Below are 21564 nucleotides of genomic sequence, written 5' to 3'. Positions count from 1 at the left end.
CATGACTTCTAGCTCCTCATGATTGCTCCCCTCTGCACTCTGGTACACAGAGTCTATACCAGTGGATCTCAACAAGGAGTAAGGAGGACACATAACATTTACCAAGAATTTGTTCACCCTTCTCCCTATCTCCTGAGTATCCTACCCTCTAAGGATTATACATCTGTGATCATTCCTACACCCAGCTGTAAGTTTTCTGTTAGTGCTTCTCTTTTCAGGGATTATCCACTATATATATAGTGGATAACCCTGCCCCCATACTCCTACCACTTGTAAATGCATTCTCCTGTCCAGCCCAAGTCAAAATGTCATGCCACATGACCCAGTGATTCTGAGGCCCTCTGGATTATCCTAATCCTAACTCAGTGTCATTAAATATAAATACAAATTTGTCTGTAACAAACATTGCATTAGTCTTGTTATCTTGTATTCCAGTAACAGCAATTCACTCCCAATGAGATTACTATAAATTTGTATGTCTTTCAACCATACTGTTAACAATAACTTAGTAAGAGAGGACCTGTACAATAGGAGGGGAAATGATGTAGGAAAAACAAGACTTTGTTTCTCTTCTGCTGGAACATAGTGGGTATAGGAGGAGAGGTGTATAACATAAGAAAGGTTGAAAAACCACTGGTCTGGGCCCCACCAGTGAGCATTAGCTACTATACTACTCCATCAGATTAGTGCTCTTTTCTGATTCACAGTTTTGTTCTTCTAGGTAGAAAAGAAGCTTCTGACATCAATGTGTGATTTATACTCCTGCCCTGGCCTGCAGGATCAACTACTTCCTTCTCTAGTCCTGGGAATCAATCAAGCCCACCTACAAGGGAGGCAGTGAGACACTGTGATGGGGGTGGGGGGGTGGTCAGGAGATTGAGCTTCTAGTCCCAGCTCTATCGATGACTCACTTGTCTGACCATAAGCTGCTTGGTCTCTTCACTGGGGTCCCATTTCCTTCTGTGTAAACTTATGTAAAATCAGCTGCTTCCTACAAACCTGGGAGTTCTTAGGGCTTCTTTATAGAGCACTTCTTCCAGGTGTATTGGCCTTCATTTAACTGATCAAAATAATTATCATCTTTTCTACAGTCTATTTGTCAAAGAAACCTATGAACTTCAAAGCAATGAGAAATGAGAAAGGAGATAACGTTTAATAAGCAGCTGTGTATCTGTTCTGACACTTTACATACAATACCTCATTTAGTCCTCACACTTTAAGAACCCACTTTTATTATTAACTCCACTTTACAGATAAGAAAACTGAGACTTAGAGATAAGTAACTTGCCCAAAGTCACACAGCAAGTTAAGTAGCAAAGGCAGGAATCTAGCCAAATCTGCTAGACTCTTCTTGTTATACCATGCTGCCTCGTGACAGGCCTAGAAGCACCCCTATTCCATCCCACTCCCATGCTCTGAAGGCTCCACACTTCCTGCTGTCACTAAGGTGCCACAGCCTGGCTTTCTCAACGCTTGTGCCTAGCCTGGCTGGGTCTGGTCCTGGATCTAATCCTAGTCACAAGAGGGCCAAATAAGCCCATTATCAAAGAACTAACTTCTTATCCTATGTCTTAGGGTTTTAAACCAAGCCATAGCCATTCCTCCAGAAGGAATGGGCCAGGGATCCACAAGCAATACTGTCATTTCCATGAGAAAGAAATCTAAATCCTGCAGCTTCCTGGTTAACCATCTGTTTAATTGTCTGTCTCCTCCACTAAATATGGAGTTCCTCAAGGCTAATGTCAGCTCTAATGCATCTCTTTGTCCTCAGGGCCCAGGAGACAGCATGGCATGTGATAGGTGCCTGGTAAAGTTTTATTAAATAGAACAAAACTGAGTATTCCCAGGAAGCCTATTTTCAACTAAATAGGGCAAGAGGAAGATGCAGTGAAAAAAGCAGGGCATTTAGAACCAGAAAGACCTGAGTTCAAATTCCAGTTCTGCCACTTACCAGCTTTGATAAATCATAAAATATTTGAAATTCAGTTTGCTCACCCAAAAGTTAGGGTAGTAATTCCTTCCTCCCAGAATTGTGAGCATCAACTGAAATAATATGCAGGAAAGCACTCTATAAAGGGAATAACAAACATTAAGATTACTACTCTCTCCAGAGTAGGGAGAAGCTGTGAAGAGGCTGCAGGCTGCAGAGGAGTGCACAGCCAGCTCATCTAGGCCTGGACAGCAGTGCCCCATAGCTCTGTGGCTGGAGAATGCAGTGTGTGGTCATTCCAACAGCTTCACTTTCCCCTTTCCCCTTTGCTGATGCTCATAACCTACATACTAAGATGACAGATTATACATAATCAGCACTTACCAGACAGTAAGCCCTTTGAGGGCAAGGGCAGATTGTTGTCATCTTTATCCCCAGCACCCAACACAAGTGCTTGGCACAGAGCAGGTACCCAGTAAATATGGGTTGAATGAATAAGTAAATGGATTAATGACTGAATGACATGTGGCACTAGTTTGGCATAACAAGAAGTCCAAGCAGTACTCCATCCCCTCCCCAAATCCATCCCAAGACCTAGCATATGTGCCTGTAAGGAAGGTAGAGTTAGGATACAACCACTGTTGGAAGAGTCATTCCAGAGAGGAGACTGGGGCCAATAGTAGCCAGCCCCTATCTCTGCACCATTTGTTTGCAGTAGATAAACTGTATATGGAGAATTTAGGGAAGGCTAAAAGAGCCCTGAGACTCTTGAGCAATGAAAGAGGCAGCTGCTGGGGGTAAAGCAAAAGAAAAGAGAAACAACATAGCCTTTGAAGTCTATCCAAATACACGCTCAAATCACAGTTTTGTCTCTAGCTAGCCATGTGACCTTGGAAAAGTTACTTAGCCAGGTTCATCATCTATGTACAATAATACCTACCTTATAGGACTGATGTAAGAATTAAATGAGATACTGTATATAAACTGTTGAGATACTGCATATAAATGGCAGCAACTAGTACTACTGCCAGGATTGACAGAAATATTAAACAAGAGAATAGATGAGAAGTACCCATTATGATTTATAGCAAGTGCGCAGTAGATGTGACAAGAGAAGTCTATAGATTCTGCCCTGAAAGGGATGAAATCTCACTTAACTGGCCAGAGCAACCTGAAGACAGGCGGATCCCAGCCCATTGCCCACACCCTCAGTGAGAGAATCCAGTGTCCTCCTGACCTTGGCATGGCATGGCCACTGAGCTGCAGCTTCCGAAAGGTCTCCTCATACTGAGGCAGCTCCACATATGTGATCAGCCACTGCACCACCTCATCCACGGTCCAGTTGTATACTGTGGGAAAAGACAAAGAAAGCCATGACTCCAGAATGCAAGCACTGCTTGCACTCGCTATCACAGTCACATTGACCTTAACATTTACCACATGTCTATGTGTTTAACAGCTCTCTCTCCCATAGAATCCTGAGTATGAAAGGAGTATATACTGTAATTTTTGTTTGACCTATGGGGGGTGGACTTACTCTTCCACTATACTGGTGTCTGGGATTAAATAATCCTGAATTGTAATATAATAACAACAAAATAATACTAATAGAAGCCATCACCTACATAACATTTACTATATGACAGATACTCTGCTAAGAACTTCACATGTATTAACTCAGTAACCTTCACAACCACCATATGAAGATCCCAACTTTATCCCTATTTTAGAGATGCAGAAACTAAGGCACAAAAAAGGTTATATAACTTTCCCAAATTTATCCAGCCAGGAATTGTAAAGACAGTATTTGGACTGAAGCATTCTGGCTCTGTAGCCCTTGCTCTAGCCTTTATGTCATAAATGCATATGAATATAACATTTAAAATTTATATAAATAAAGAATATATCTATCTATATCTATATCTCCTCCCTGACACTGCTGGAAGTCCTCACACAGAGGCAAATCTAAACCGAGAGATGGATCCAGATGAGATCTCTGAAGCTCGGAGTCTGATCATACCTGTAGATAGCCCCATTCATACATTTTCCAATTTTGTGCAAAAAGTAAATTTCCTCATTTGTGTATATCAAATTGAAAAGATTTTCTGCCACAACAGGAGCCAATTCTAACCGAAACAATTACTGAGTAATCATTTACAACATGACAAATCACATCATGACCAAACATGGGCCACTGTAGCTAATCATTTCCTCAGTACTATAAGGTTGTGATTTTCTTAAAATGGATGATCATAAAAATAATTGTTTTAAAATAATGTTAATTTAATATTTGTGTGGTGTTTAGCCACATAGATAACAAATTTATCTCCATACTTTGTCAAGAGTCAACAATAAAGGAATAGAAGTGGACTTAATACTCAAGGAATATGTTTGAGCCAAGTGAAGATCAAATGACATCATGATATATTATATAAATCAAAGTTCCATAATAACTTAAATAGAGAAAAATGGTGGGAGGACTGAGTCATCAGGCAGCACCCAGTAATACAGGCATGTTGAACTTAAAGAGTCTCGGAGAAACTGAGTTTCAGCAAAAGATGTCACTTTACTAGATTTAAAGTTGCTTTTATTTAACATACCAATACGTTTTTGTTTGTATACAAATTTTATATCACAACTTAATCCTCATTTTAAATTTGTACACATTTAAATACCATTATAATAAAAACAATTTAAGTCAGCTTTGCAGGTCAAAGATAAATTATTTCCCTTAAAAGGAATTTGTACATTCCTCAGGTTTGAAAACTACTGCTGTTAGCAGCAAGAAGCCAAAAAAGTTTTGAAGCAGAATGAAATCGTGAGATTTATTACCCTCCTCTCAAAAAATCTGTATCTTTCCCCAAAACTGTCCTTCATCAGAATGCTGTCTAGTTTTCCTTTCATAGTCAGGAAACATTGAAGGCAGGGAGGGACTATGTCCTATTCATTTTTGCTCACATTATATACAGTGGCATCAGTAAGAATTTACTCAAAGAATACTGCCCTAAATGAGGAGTTCCAGAAATGTTCTGAACGTGGGCCTCCGAACAGTAACAACAATCTTCCTAGACAAATACAGAGCTCAGGTGGAGGTTAGCTTCTGAAATGCCTGTTCAAAACCTGGCATTCCTCTGTTAGGCATACCTCAGATCTTAGGATGTTTCTGTCACTCTCACATAAACTAGAGAAATTTGGAGGCTGGACCCTGTCCCTTCATCCACTTACCTCCCCTACAGTAGAGCCCACCACATGGTACAAAGCAGACAGTCAGAAAAGACATCCTGAATGAAACAAAGTTGAAGGCAAAAATACTCTAATCTCTCAATGTCCTCAAGAAGCTGCTGGAGCTCAGGAGGAAAGTTCTGAAACCGAGACACTTTGGAGGTAGAGTAGACTATTTGCAGAGGAACAGGGAAGGTCCCAGGAGAGGAAATGAGGCAGGTCTAGTGCACTCAGACTGCATCCTAGAAGACAAGATCCCAGAGGCTTAGGTGGAGGGTGCTTAGTTATTGCCTGGTTGAGTTTCTAATTCCCAGACTAGAATACACTGGAGGGAAGATAAATTAATTTCCAAGAGATATATTCAAGTCCTACAGTTTGGGAAAGAAGGGATGACAGAGCTGGGGTTAAAGAAGTGTTCAGGAAAGTAGAATGTATGGGCTTTTTATTCCTGAAAATGAATGTATTTCCACACACATTACAAACATAATCACTTGCTGTGGTCCAGACTGCTGTGTAATAAAGGTGTGGCAAAGTGGCCCAAGATGTGAGGCAGACAGACAAGTGCTAGCCTGCAAAGTGTGGAGAACAACACACTCCTACCCTTGCTGTGAAGGGAGCTCAGCCTCACCCAGCACGGCTATGTCTTGTTGCTAGAAAGGCCTGAGGCCAGCGATGCTACAAGGGCCTTTTGTCTACAGGGAGGATGCCCTGACACAAGCCTGAGCATAGATCCTTGGCATGCAGGAACTCCTCCACCTGCACCCTACACTGCAGTAGAGACAGGCAGGAGTCACTCTAGACCGGGATTCTCAGCCTGTGCACCACTGACCCTTTGGACAGGCAAACTCTTTTTTGTAGGGGGCTGTCCTATGCATTATAGGATGTTGAACAAAATCTCTGGCATCTACCCACCAGATGCCAGTAGCACGCTGCCAGTCATGACAATCAAAAATGTCTCCAGATACTGCCAAATGTTCCCTGGGGAATAAGACTGCCCCTAGCTGAGAACTGCTGTTCTAAACACTACATTAAGTGAGGCAGAGGGTCTATAAGGTGACCACTGCACTCCAATGAGGATGGACTTTGAACACAGTCAGCTCCTATATAGCTAAGTTATAGGAAAAAGGATAGTGGTTTCAGCATATCAGGACAAATCTCGAGGCAGCTGTTCTTTGGTTTTTGTGCTTCAAATATCATTCTGCTACCTAAGCAGATGCCCTACCTAGGTAAGGCTTGGCAGCATGGTGTTGCCCACTCAGAGTCACTGCAGTCTGAATAAAGTAAGCTAAGATGAGTGGCATCCTTGTCAGAGAGCAACCCTGTGTCCCAGCATGAAGATCTCATTCAATAATCAAAGTGAGATATCAGGGGCCCTTGTCCCCAAGGTTCAAGTACCTAAAAGTTAAAAGTCTTGTTCTGCTTTCTCATTCCAAAAGAGAAAAAGGAAGAATCCCTGGGCCAAAGTAAGGAAGAAGGTAACATCAAGTACAGAGAGCTATGGCTGTTAGTAAAAGGCTCCAAATGAGTCAGATGACCAAACCCCAGGAGGACATGCAAGGGACAGTCTTCTAAAGTTATGATTCTCTCATTCCCCTAAGCCTGTCCATGTGGCTCCTAGAGATATCAAAGACTACTTCTCTGGGCAAAATGACAAACAATACCACACAGAATTGGAGACAGCCAATCCCTGGAGTTCTCCTCAACAAATAGTCCTTCGTAAAAGAAATGCACAGGATGACTAACTTTGTAGCCTCCAACTTTTTAAATGACAAAATCCATCTGTAACAAAAATTTTGAGCACACATTGCCAATACATGAATAACTGTAAATTAAATACATGTACTGACATTAGGTATACTGTAAAACATACATAAAAATTAAAGAATGAGATAAAAATAAGTGCAATATAAATACAAGCTCTTGTATTTTCTTGTGGCACCCCAGTTGATAGTCTTGTGTAGTTAGAAAACATCGGACTAACAGTCTAACTCATCCCAACACAGATGACCTGAATTGTCACAGCTTTATTCTAGATTCTGCCTCTGTTGTAGCCTTTAACTTCTCATTCTTCTTCTAGAATCAGTATCTTGCACTATTTACTTATTCATCCCTGAACATTGCTCTCAGACTACTAGGTCTTTGCCATTTCCAGAAAAGCTCTTTTCCCTCTTCCTGGCCTGCTAAACACCAACTAATCCTTAAAACCTAGCTCTACCTCTTCACTTGTTGAAACTCTTGGGGGCCCATTTCAAAATGCCATCTTCAAAAACCTTCAAAGTACGTACTAGCTCTCCCATCTCTGCTTACCCAGCACTTTTTTTATACATACTTCTTTCATAACGCGTGTGTTATATTGTTATAATTTAGTCACACATTTCTCTTTTCCATTAAGCTATAAGCATTTAGTAAGCATCGTATCCTCCATTATCTAACACAGGGCTAGGTCACTCTAAGCAGTCTGTAAAGTTTACATAATAGACAAAAGAACTGATATAAGTGAATGAATGAACAAATGATGTCAATCTGTAGGTCCTGGATCACTTGTACATTTCAGCAGTATGTACATTATGTTTTCTCACACACAGTATCACTCTTCCCCATCGATTTCTTGTAACATTAAAGGGGGGAACTATTTTTTAAAGCACTTTTCTTGTGTATATCAGCAGAGAAACCCAGAAATTGATGTTCAGTTAGTTTCTCAGATAACAAAGATATATCCTGGCCTCCACACTACGTTTCATAGATAGGAAGGGGCCTTTTCCATTAGAGAAAGATTGTTATATAAAATGAGTAAAAATATTTATTGTGTTCTGAAATAACCACAAAAGGCAAAGTTATTCAGGATATCCAAATCCCTGGGCATTTTAGAACACTGGATTTTTTATTGCAGAATATATTAGAAAAAGCATTAGATTTAAAGCTGGAAGATCTTGATTTCTACTCTATGTGCTATGGACCAGAATGGGTAAATCACTTGACCTTTCTGAACCTCAATTTTCCCATCTATAAAGTATTCATCCAGTTATTCCAAACATACATTTTGTACTGCTTTGTGCCAGGCACTGGGAACAGAGCAGTGACAGAGACAGAGATCCTTATACTCACATAGCTTATAAACTAGCAACACCTATCTCCCAGAGTTGTTGTAGTAAATGAGTTCTTATGTTTGAAAATGCCTAAGATTTAATACAAACTCAGTAGTAATTGTTTCTTCATATGTCTATATTAATTAAAAAAGGGGTAGATGTTAAGGACTGGTCAGAATCTGGATGGACAGAGATGTGGACCCACCAGAGGAAAGAAACATGAGCAAAGACACAAAACTATAAAGTATGGAACCTGTTCAGAGCACTCTGACTTCAGTTTGTCAGGAGACCATGGGTTACACATAGGGGCAAGGAGAGTGAGGTACTGCTGTGGCCAAATGATAAAAGTCCTTGAAAGCAGGTGGTCTGAAACTCTAAAATCACTTATTCATTGTGGGGAAATAATTTATTGAGCAACAACTACCTGCCAGGCACCACTCTAGAAGCTCAGGATATAACAGTGCACAAAATAGAGTCACATATATCTGGTACTTACATTATGGTGGACAGAGCCAAACTAAAATGCTATAACAAATAATTATATGTTGGATAGTGATAAATACAATTAAGGAAAATACAGAAGAGTAAGAGGATAAAGAGTAGTGCTATAACAGACCAGTTCAGGGAAGGGCCCTCTGATGAGGTAGCAGTTGAGGAGAAAATGAAATGAAGTTATGAGCCATGCAGAAACTTGGGGGAAAGGCATTCCAGGCAGATGGAACAGTATTATACCCTAGGACATGAGCTACGGTGATACCTCCAGGGATATGTCAGAACAGATCCTTGGCCTTGGCCAATCCCTTTTCTCGTCAGAGAAATAATAAGCAGTAAGAAATGGGTTCCTGAATCAGTATATCTTTCCCCTAATGGGTCGGTAGTGCCTCCAGGTAAAGTTCTCACTTATTTTTGTGGTTTTGAACTTATACACCAAAAGAACTATGTCTGGCAGGAAGGTTATCAGTACCTTCTTCCTTCTTTGCCTCTCTTTCACACAGCTGTTAGTCACTCAGTTGGTCATTTGGTCAGCCTTTTGGTCAGCCAGACAGAGCACAGAGGCTAAGAATTTGGACTTTAGAACCAAGTCCCTTTGTTTGAATTTGAGATCTGCCACTTACTAGATGTAAGACCATCATTAAGTTGCTTAACCTTTCTGTGCCTCATTCTGTCACCTATAAAATGGTGAGAATTAGAGTTCTCACATCATAAGAGTGTAGTGAAGATATGAGAAGCTCCTAGTATACAGTAAGTGCTAAACAAATACTAGCTATTATTATTATCACCATTCATTCACTCACTAAGCTTTCACTGGCTTTACTCTAGTAGGTCCTTGGTTAGTTACTAGATACAGAGATCAATATGGACTATCTCTATCGTCAAGGGTTCTCTTCTAGAAAAGGAGGCATACAGGAAATTAAGTAAGTATAATACAGTGTGATAAATGGAAGGCAGGAGGGGGACAGATATATTGGGTGATGTGGGGACACAGAGAAAGGAGTGACTGTAAAAAGGCATCACAAAGCCTAGCTTCTGATAAGCTCTGTGATAAGCTTTGTGGCTACTTAGAGAGCACTCCAAGACACCTACAGAATCTTACAAAGTGCCCCACCCTAAAGATAGTTTGTGGCCTAGACCTGTGGTTTGTCTGAGTGGTTTCCCTCTGGCTCTGACTAGCAGTTTGTCATCTGAGCCCAGAATGAAGTAGACATCATGTTAGTTTTCTAACATGGTATCAATACCAAACCCTAAGCCATCATTGAAAAAAGAATCTGGCCCTTTCACCTATGTCTCATATTATAGGCCCACTATGCTACTTGGAAAAAACCAGGTCTCCCAGACCCCAACAGGACATACCAGTGAAATCATCTATAAAGCAACTACATGGCCAGCAGAGACCAGGTTAGAGAAACACTAGATAGCAGCACGGCTGCAGAGTAGTAAAAGAACCTAGAGTTTGGAATATTGAATGAGCCAGACAACTTGTAGAAGATCATACAATGGTGGACCCAAGGATAAACCTTGTCTTCCACATCCTTGCTCTGGGCCAGGTCCTGTGCTAAGTGTGCTAAAGGGAGCACATGGTTGCGATTAGTGTGCTAAGTGCTGTGATAAGATAAGCGTAAAGAGGCTGTGGGACCACAGAAGGCACCTAACCTAGCTTGTGGTTTTCAGGGAAGTTATCCTAAAGAAGAAGATACTTCAATTGAGTCTTAATTATCAAACAGGATTTAACCAGATCAACAAAGGAGGAATAACAGAGAGAACAGTACATGTGAAACCATCAAAGGATGAAAGAGAATGACATATAACTGCAGATAGCTACAGATAAATCAGTGCAGCTACAGAGAAGGAATGTGATAAAGAGTGGTAGAAAATATGAAATAAGCATGAGCCTGGTACGCTAAAGTAATCTAGCACAATGCCTGGTATGTAGAAGGCACTCAGTTAATTTTTCTTTAAATAGAGGCATGTTTGCACAAATTATAAGAGAGAAACAGGACCCTTTGGGGCCAATACTACAGATGTCAGTAAGGAATGACAATACTAAATTATAAAGAAACTCTCAGAAAACAAAAGATCACCAGATTTTTATTTATATGCATATTGATCTTTTTTTCCTAAATGAGGTAATTCATTTTGAGATTACAAATAGACACTTAATTTTAATGCATCTGACTAATGCCTCACAGATAATGATGAAAAAAATCAATGTCTTTTTCTATGATAATTTCTTTCATCAACAACTACCAAGCTTTTAGTACTTTATTTTCTTGAGTTCCAAATGAGACAGCAGTTGTGATTTAAACTAAATGCTAGTTCTACACAAATTAAGTGTTACCTGACCAATTGAAAAACCAATATTTATCTTTTCAAAATAACATGATTACTATATAAGACCACACAGAAATTTACTTGTAATATTTTTAGCAATGTCTTTATTTGCCCATGTTCCATTTAAGAATATTTCTTTCACCCAGAATTTTGGTGTCCTACCATGTTTGTTTCATTATTTTAAAAAAATGGAGAGCCACTGAAAAATGTAAGCAGAGAAACGGTCAGACATTTATTTTAGAAAGATCTCTCTGGAACTAACTGAAAGACAGACTGCAGTAGAGCTAGACTGGGCCAAGAACAGTGTGAATGCATTCAAGCAAAGCAGAAGATGATTAAGTTGAGACTTCTGCTACAAGTCAAAATGAAGTAACAGGGATGGAATTTACCCTCCCTCCTGAAACAACCAAAAACAAAACAAAACAAAATACATGAAACAACGATTTTCAAGACGCTGGACAACAGCCTACAGTAGATAATGCTCTTCGAGAGGTGGTAAACAAACGAGGTAAATCATACAATTGCCCCCGCTTATGGCTATGAGAAAATTTCCAGGCCACAGTACAGAGAGTGAAATGAAACTAAGATTGAGAAGGCAGAAATGTAAATACATTCTTGGAAAGTTCTTATACTGTATGTGACAAGGTATAATAATATCGCTTGAAAATAGGCTGTGATAAGTTAAAGATATACATTTTACCACCTAAAGCAAACACTAAAATAACAAAACAAAGAGTTAAGCCAACAAAGAAGATAAAATGGAATCATAAAAAACACTCATTAATTCAAATCAAAAGAAGGCAGAAAAAGAGGAAAAGGGAACAAAGAATAGATGGGAAAAACAGAAAGAAAAAAAAGAAGATAATGGACTCAAATCTAACCATATTAATAAGCATATTAAATGTAAGTGGTCTGAACATCCCAATTAAAAGGCAGAGATTGTCAGACTGGGGAAAAAAAAGTCCAACCACATGCTGTTTATAAGAAATACACTTTAAATGGAAAAACACAAATAGGTTAAAAATAAATAGATGGAAAAAGATATATCAAACCAGCAGCACTCAAAAGAAAGCTATGTTAATATCATAGTAGACTTTAAAGCAAAGAATAGTACTAGGGATAAAGAAGATCATTTCATAAAAATAAAGAGGTCAGTTCATCAAGAAGACATTATAATCCTACATCTGTCCACACCTAGTTAATAGACCTTCAAAACACATGAAGCAAAAACTCACAGAATTGATTGCAAGGAGAAATAGGTAAAATCTACAATTATAGTTGGAAGTTTAAATACTTCTCTTTCATTAATTGATAGAACAAGTAGGCAGAAACTCAGCAAAGATACAGTAAACTTGAACAATACCATCAATCAACATGGCCTGATTGACACCTCTAGAACACTCTATCCAACAAATGTCAAGGGCATGTGGAATATTTACCAAGATAGATCATGTTTGGGTACATTAAAAGGAAGTCTTAAAATATTTTAAAGGATTCAAGTCATACAAAGTATGTCCTCAAATCACAATGGAATTAAATTGTTAATCAATAACAGAAAAATCTCTGGAAAATCCCCCAATATTTGAAAACTAAATAACTTGCTTCTCAATAATTCATGAATCAAAGATATCAAAAAGGAAATAGAAAGTATTTTGAGCTGAATGAACATAAAAATAAAATATATCATCTAACATAGTGAAGAACCAATACTAAAATATAAAATATACAAGAGATTTCAGAAGTATGAATTTCTAGGGTGAAGATAATCCCAAAAGTTGGAATATATTAAGAGATGCTAAGTTTTTGAAGACGATCTCAGACAAAAAAAAAAGTGAGGAAAAGCATTTACCATCAGTTGTGTTTTCATTTTACATATTTTTATTCTGTCTATGCTACCAATAAATCAGATGGAAAAAAAAACAGAAAAACACAACATACTAGAATTTGTGAAATGCTGTTAAAACAGGGCTTAGCGGAAATCTAGAGCACTAAATGCCTATAGTAGAAAAAAAAGAAAGGTCTCAAATCAATGACTTTAGCTTCTACCTTAAAAAACTAAAAAAGAAGAGTAAATTAAACCCAAAGTAAGCAGAATAAAGAAATAAAGTTCAAAGTAAAATTCAATGAAATAGACAACAATGGAGAAAATCCTTGAAACCAAATATTGGTTCTTTGAGAAGATAAATAAAATTAATAAACATCTAACAAGACAGTAAAAAAAAGAAAAGAAAAAAAGCACAGATTACCAATATCAGGAATGAGACATTACAGATTTAAGATATATTAAAAGAATAATAAAGGAATGTTATAAGTAAATGTATGCCAGTAAATTTGACAAGTTGATAGATGATAAATTCCTTAAAGACACAAACTACAAAAGCTCACTAAAGAAGAAGTAAACAACCTGAATACCTATTAAAGAAATTGAATCCATAGATTAAAAAAAAAAAAGAAAAAACCTTCCCACAAGGAAAATTTCAGGTTCATATGGCTAAAGGAAAAATACACCAATTCTATGTGAAGTCTGAAAAGCTGAAGAATACTTTCCAACTCATTCTATGAAGCCAGCATTATCCTGACATCAATTTTAAAAGAAAAAGATATTACAAGAAAAGAAAATGTCAAACCAATATCCCTCATTAACAAAGATGCAAATTCTTTAAACAAAATTTTAGCAAATAGAAAACACAGGAAAAAAAACCAGTGGTTACCAAAGGGGAGAAGGGAGGAGAGAGAGACAAATTAGGGGTATAGTACTAAGAGATACAAACTACTATGTATAAAATAGATAAGCAATGAGGATATATTATATAGCACAGAGAACTACAGTTATTATCTTGTAATAAATTCTAATGGAGAATCATCTATAAAAATACTAAATCATTATGCTGTATACATGAAGCTAATATAATCAAATATACTTCAATAGAAATTTTTAATAGAAAAATAAAAATACAAATTTTTGCAAATAAAATCCAAACATATAGTAAGAAGATGACCAACTGGGATTTATCCCAAGGATGCAGAGTTAAACATTGAAAATCAATCAAAATAATTCATCATATTAGCAAACAAATATAGAAAAACCAGGTAATCACCTCAATAGACACAGAAAACTCATTTAATAAAATCCATCTCATCCATTCTTGATCAAAGCTCTCAGCAAACTAGGAATAGAAGGTAGCTTCCTTGATCTGACAAAGGGCTTTTACCAAAAACCCATAGCTACTGTTATATTTAATGGTGAAAGGTTGCATGCTTTCCCTTTAATATCAGAAACAAGACAAAGATATCTGCTCTTACCACTTCTCTTCAACACTGTACTGGAGATCCTAATCAGGGCAATGGGACAAGAAAAAGATTTTTAAAAGGCATCCAGATTGGAAAAGAAAAAGTTAAACTTTTCTTTTTACTAGCACATATGGTTCTCTAAAGTTGAAAACCTGATGGTATCCTACTAATAAGTTAGTTTAGCAAGGTTGCAGAATACAAGATCAATATATAAAAATCAATTATATTTCTACATAAAGCAATCAGGTATTAAATTCTTTAAATACCACTTAATAGAAAATTTATGTTATGTATATTTTTCCACAATTAAAAAATATACTATTATTCTAGCATCAAATCATATGAAACATTTAGAGATAATTCTGACAAAAAATATGAAAGACCTATAAACTGAAAGCTACAAAACATTACTGAGAGAAAGTATATTTCCTAAATAAACTGAGAGATATATCTTGTCCATAGGTCAGAAAACTCAGTATTGTTGTCGGCTCTCTTAAACTGATCTATAGATTTGATGATACCTCAGTCAAAATCCCAGTAGGTTTTTTTTGTAGAAACTGATAAGCTAATTAAAGGACAAACAGCCAAAACAACTTTGAAAAAGAAAAACAAAGTTGGAGGGCTAACACTACCTGACTAAAAGAATTATTATAAGACTACTATAATCAAAATAGCATGGTACTGACATAAAGACAGACAAACAGATCAGGTCAAAATAGATAGTCCATAAATAAACCCATGTTTATACGGACAACTGATTTTTTGACAAAAGGTACAAGACAATACAGCAGAGAAAGAATAGAATTTTCAACAAATGGTTCTAGAACAACTGGGATATCCATAAGCATAAAAAAGAACTAAAATCCATATATAGTGCCATATATAAAATAGATCATAGGCCTAAATGTAAAATCTAAAACTATAAAACCTCTAGAAAGGACATAAGAGAAAGTGTTTATGTAATCTTGGGTTAGGCAAAGATTTCTTATATATGATACCAAAGTCATGATCCATAAAAAAATAAACTGATAAACTGGACTTCAGAAAAATTAAAAACTTTCTGTCCTTTAAAATACACTGTTAAGCAGATATGACTAGCCACAGACTGTGAGAAAATCTTTGCAAAGCATATATCTCATAAAGGATTTATATCCAAAATATATAAAGAACTTTCAAAACTCAACAATAAGAAAACAAACAACTCAATAAAAAAAAAAGACATAAGACATAGATAATCCACCAAAGAAGATATATGAATGACAACTTCAGTACATGAAAAGATGCCCAATATCATTAGTCATCAGGTAAATGCAAAATAAAACCACTGAGAGCACTACACTATTAGAGTGGCTAAAATTAAAAGACTGACAATACCAAGTGTTGACAAGGATGTGGATGAATTGAAAGTTTTACACACTGCTGGTGGGAATGTACAATGTGATACAACTACTTTGAAAACAGTTTGACAGTTTCTTAAAAACATATACCTACCATATGATCTAGCCATTCTACTCCTAGATATTTACCTAAGAGAAAAGAAATGTCTATAGAAAGACTTGTACATGAATAATCATAGAAGCTTTATTTGTGTAACCAAAAACTGGAAATAATTCAAATGTCTGTCAGCAGGTGAATGGATAAATAAATTGTGATATATCTAGACAATGGACTATACTCAGCCATAAAAAATAAATAAAATATTTATATATGAAATAATGTGAATAAATCTCAAAATATTATGCCAAATGAAAGAAGCCAAGTTTTTTAAAAAAAATACATATTATATGATTCCATGTACATAAAACTCTACAAAATGAGAGCTAGCATGTAGTGGCTGAAAGCAGATAAGTAGTTGCCTGAGGGGAATGAAAGGAGAGATCACAAAGGGCTGTGAGAAAAATTTTAGGAGTGATAAATATATTCAGTATCTTGACTGTGGTGACAGTCTCACAGTTGTATACATGTGCCAAAACTTTAAAAACTGTACACTTTAAATATTTATACCTTATTTTATTGTCAATTACAACTCAATAAATATCTTTCAAAAGAGGAAGCTGAGCTAAAACATTATCAAAGGAGATGCACATAAAATATATTAAAGAGGTAAATCCTCAGGACTTGGGGAAAGAAATAGGTGAAAGAAGCTCACTTTTCTTTATTAAATGGGGATACAAGTAAGACATTTTATCCTCAAGTAGCTATCTAATATAAATAGAAAATACATGTAATAAGTTAATTTTTTTCAGATAACAAAAACCCACCAGTGTTGATGCAGTAATTTAACACTTATCACAGTCATTTTGTATTTATATCTGAAAGAATGTAAGAGAAAGAAAAAGCCAATTGTATCTTTTCCTCCAAAAATGTAGCAACAAGACTAAACAACTTGAAGATTCACTTAGCAAAGTAATTTTTAAATAACTAAAAGAACAGAATAAACAGATCTCTCATTGGGTTTATGTAAAATCAAAATGGGGATGCCAACTCTTTTACATTGATCTGACTTTTGAAATGGTTTAGATGAAAGCCAATGCCACCTGGCCCTCTGTGTTATGTCAACAGAGAGGTCAGTTCTGCTGAAATTTCTCCCTAAAAGCCTCCTGGTTTTCCAGTACTGCTCTACTGCTCCTACGAAAAACCCTGTTCTACAACAAACAGCATAGGCGGAATAGATCTATAAGCTTAATTCATTATTTCCAAAAGCAGAGTAGAAAATAAACATTCTTCTCAAGATAAAGTTCAGAGTAACAGTAGAATATTAGGTTCTTAAAGTTTAGTTGGAATCATATTAGTTAGAATCAAAATTGATAATTAAGATAATTTATGTTTTTGATCCATAAAAATGGGTAAAGAAATTATTACTTAAGAAATATACTCTGTTTGGCAGAAAGCATCTTTTAAAATCTCATGTCCAGGAAAGGGGAGAAAAAACAGTAATAATGCACTCTGTTTAGAAGAAAGGAAGCCTTGCTTTAGAAGGGAAGCCTCTTAGGTCAGTGTCTCCCACCACCCCGCACTGTTACTACAAAGGGCACTGTTACTGTTTCCACTGGCTCAAATGCACAAACAATTCTTTGTTATTCATGATAAGCCCCTCAGATCACACTTGAGTTCATGCTACCTTGAGCCAGGTTATATCAGCCCAACCTCTGGGGAGAAGGAAGGGGCCTGAGACTGAGTTCAACCACATGGTCAATCAATCATGCCTATTTTATAGGAAACCCCAATAAAACCTCTGGACAATGAAGCTCAGTTGAGTTTTGTGGTTGGCAAACACACTGATAACTGATGTACCAGGAGAGTGACATGTCTTGATTCCATGGGGAGAGGACACAGAAGCTCCACATTCATGTCCCTGCAAGACCTTGCTGTATGGGTCTCTTCTTGTAGCTGGTCCTAATTTTTATCCTTTATAATAAAATTGAAATCATAAGCATAGCACTTCCCTTAATCCTGAGAGTCATTTAGCAAATTATTAAACCTGAGGGCATTGTGAGAACCCCTGATTTTACAGCCAGTTGCTCAGAACCCAGGTGGTCTGGGAATATCCAGAGCTTATGGCTAGTTTGGTGTCTGAAGTGAGGGCAGTCTTGTAGGGTACTGTGCCCTTTTCTTTAGAAGTCTGCACTTAGCCTGGATAGTTAGTGACAGAACTGTGTTATATTATTTTACCTAATCACTCTCTCTGCCTCATTTTCCTCATCTGTAAATGGAGACAATCATAGTATTTATACTTCATAAGCTTTCTGTAAGAAATAAATTAGTTAATATATGTAAAGCACTCAGAACAGTGTCTAGCACATATTAAACACAATGTAAGTATTAGAGCAGTTTTTGAGTTGTTGTTGTTTTTATTACTAAACTTCAAAGCTAATATAGCGATTATCAGATTTTTCTGCTTAAATTGAAATAACACAGAGAAAAGACTGTCTCCCAACTTCAGTCAGAAAATGTTAACAACACTAATCATACAGTTGGTCCTGATATTTGTCAGCCACTGCTATGAATACAAATGACCAGTGCTGATATCTATGACATCTAGCAAAATTCAGGCCAGCCAGTTTGAGCCAGAGCCAGAATATTGCATGCTTTTTGTAGCTCTGGAAATTATCACTCCAGAAAGACTAGCGGGTCTTAGTTAGAATAATGAAGCAAATTGTTGGGAGAAATAGTACACGAGAAGATTCTCACTTTAGTTTGTCAAACCACCAGGCAGGACACTTAGGACATTTTAGCAAATCCTAAAACGGTTCATTTATATCACTTTTAGCTTAGCTATAAGCTACATCACTGTGCACTGAAATTTTTTCTCTGCTCATTAGTAATGACTACCACCTCTTCAAAACTCACTGCATTGTCTTCCATCTTCCTGTCATTTAAAACATGCTTGGAAGTGTTCCAATTAGTTGCTGAGTCCAGAAATAAAGTTCTTACCAGACAATTGTCTTGAGCTGCTCTCTAATATTATGATTTAGTCCCTCTGTTTCTGGTTGCTTTCCCTTCCCAGCTACTTCTCTTTGACTTTCAGAGAAGGCCAAGAATGCTCTCCCTGCCATCTTTCATTCTAACTTCCTACTTATGACAACTACTCTTAAAACCCAGGCGCCATGGCCTCACATTGTTACCGAAAAAGAAGAAAAAAAAATTAAATGGTACTGTTAGAAGATTTTCCCTGGCAGTGCCGGTATCATTCCAAAGATCATTTCTGTGCTTGATTTCGCATCAGTAGACAGCCTGAGTTGTTCCAGAGCTGTTAAATAAAAGCCCACACAAGGAACCCAGCTTCTAATGATTTCCAAAAAGCTATTTGTATAGCTAGCTTATGCTTCTTCCAAACTGAAAACAGAATTAACAAGAAGTATCAGCCTGTCCATCCTAGAACAAGGATTAGAATCCAGGTCTTCCTGTTTCAAATCTAATGCTCTCCATCTATATTATAGATGATCCCTTTCAGAACTGAAATTCTATTATCCTAGGTAAGAATTTAAACAAAAATAGAAACTGCTTCATTCCTACCAAAACTGGTCTTCTCCACCACCAGACCAGTGCTTTCAACCAAGGTGGGATGGAAAAGCATTGGCCTAGAGAGCACAAGGCCCAGGTCTAAGTTCTGACTCCACTGTTTACTAAGTGCATGACAATGAACATGTAACTATAAATCTAGGCCTAAAGCTCCTCATCCGAAAAACCAGGGACCCTGGTGGTCACTTACGTTTAACTCTTCTTAGCATCAAGTCCTACCCTAAAAGACCCTGGGAAGAGATTGCTTCCATTCTCGTTAGTATCAAAGGAAGCTCCAGCCACAGGTACAAATGTAGCAGAGGCTAAAGCACTGTTTTTCCTTTCCCTGTCAAGTCTCACACAAAATATTTTCACTCAGAACTCTGAAGCGAATGTTTCAGAAAAAAAAAAAGTGGTACTCATGGCTTAGCAGTTTTACATATGAAAAAGATCTGAAGAGCTAAAGTTTTAATTTAATAGGTTCAACATGAGTCAGCAGAGTGATGTGACTGTTGAAGGCACCGGTAACTAATCAGACTGCATTAACAGATGTACAGCATCCAGAACTGACAAGCCAACGGTCTTGCTCAGCTCTGTGCTGATCAAACCACACTGGGGGCCTGCATTCAACTCTAGAAGCCATGACCTAAGAAAGATTTAACAAAAGCGTCCACGTGCAGGAAACCAAGATGAAGAGGAGGCTGGAAAAAAAATGTTTTCTTCAAAGAACTAGGGCTATTTAACCTGGAAAAGAAGACTCAGGAGAGAGTCCACCTGGGCTTCAACCCAATCTTTGAGTCATTTAGGACTCAGCAGAGCCAGGACCAAGTAGAGAGCTTCAGAAGAAAGGAGCTGCCTCAAAAGGCCAGCAGGCTCCCTATATCTGGAGATAAAGCAGACAAGGCTGGGAGATTCCTTTGAGAGGTTGGGAGAGCGGGTCAGGAAAGGGATAGAATTCAATAAGAATTCTAATGAAGAACAACTCCAACTCTGTTTGAAGCATCTTGCCCCATTCCCAGCACAGTGACTCTATTCAGTCTCATTCAGTCTCTATACAGTCTCCATTCAGTATGTAGAACCATTTCAGTAATTTGTTCTTTACTAAGCGTTTTATACCCATGTCCTTTTAAGGCCAAGTTTCTACCCATCTTCTTCTCTCTTCTCTAAACCTTCTGACAGGTAGGATTGATAACCAGGATGCCTATTACCTTCTGAGGACTTCCATGCCTTCCACAAGTCCTCCACGCTGATGAGCTTATCTTCACCATGGAAGGTGCTGTGTTTCGCCGTTGGGTCATGGTAATTGAGGTCTTCCCTCAGGAACTGCAAGGGAAAAACACACAAGTCACAAGAGACACCTGGGAGTCAGCCCACCAAGATCTCCATACAGGTCATCCATCTAACTATCCACAGCACATCCCATCCCCCCAATGTACAAGTGTATCACATCATTCATGTAGCCTTCCTTCCATGTGTTTATGTCCTACTTGCCAACTAGACTGCCTTTTCTTCTCTGTTATATTTTCACTTGAAAAAAAATGAATGAGAACTTCCTTCTTCTAATTTTTTAATTATGGAAAAGGGAGGAAGAATTAATGACTTTTGAGCACTTATTCATACACTAAGCAACATTCCAATAACTTCTGTTTTCTCATCTAATCTTCACAATCAGTGGATTATCATACCTACTTTACAAATGGGAACAGTAATACTCTCAAAGAACGCAATTTACCCCAAGTTCTCAAAACATTAAGTTTAGGGAGATTAAATTACTTGCTGTGATGATTTTATAATATGCCTACAATTCTTTGACAATCCTCCCATAAAAGTGTATTTCCCCTCGCCTTGAATAAAGGCTTACTTTTAGTGACTCATCTTCTAATGAAAAGAATGTGGTAGCAATGATGTGGAATGACTTCCAAGGCTAGGTTAGAAAAGGCAATACAGATTCCACCTGGCTCTCTCCCTTTTGGGACACATGCTGTGGGAGGTCTGAGCCAACACATAAGAAGCCTGGCTACCCTGAAGCTGTCATTCTAGAGAGATCATGCGGAAAGACTATACAGAGTTAGGGAGAGATGTCTGAGCAGCCCAGCTGTATGAGTCTTCCAGCCCAGGAGTCAGACACGTGGGTGACTGAGACTTCAGGTGATTCTCACCCCTCTACTTTTGAGTTACTTCACCTGATGCCAAGTGGATACAGAT

At 37.6% G+C, this 21564-nt stretch overlaps 1 protein-coding gene across 4 annotated transcripts in view; it reads right to left on the bottom strand.

Annotated features, from left to right (window-relative positions):
• Window positions 1–21564, bottom strand: part of STIM1 (stromal interaction molecule 1) — a 171362-nt gene that overhangs the window by 35409 nt on the left and 114389 nt on the right. For all 4 annotated transcript variants that reach the window (XM_015238506.3, XM_006203401.3, XM_072969348.1 and 1 more), the window contains exons 3-4: window positions 20568–20682; window positions 3168–3279 (exon numbers count right to left, since the gene is read on the bottom strand). In XM_015238506.3, the coding sequence (XP_015093992.2) occupies window positions 3168–3279; window positions 20568–20682 (227 nt within the window). The remainder of the gene's footprint in view (window positions 1–3167; window positions 3280–20567; window positions 20683–21564) is intronic.

The sequence above is a fragment of the Vicugna pacos genome, chromosome 10 (genome assembly GCF_048564905.1).
Source record: "Vicugna pacos chromosome 10, VicPac4, whole genome shotgun sequence".
Lineage (NCBI taxonomy): Eukaryota > Metazoa > Chordata > Mammalia > Artiodactyla > Camelidae > Vicugna > Vicugna pacos.
The sequence above is the reverse complement of the archived record's forward strand: the minus strand, read 5'-3'. Positions and strand labels throughout refer to the sequence as shown.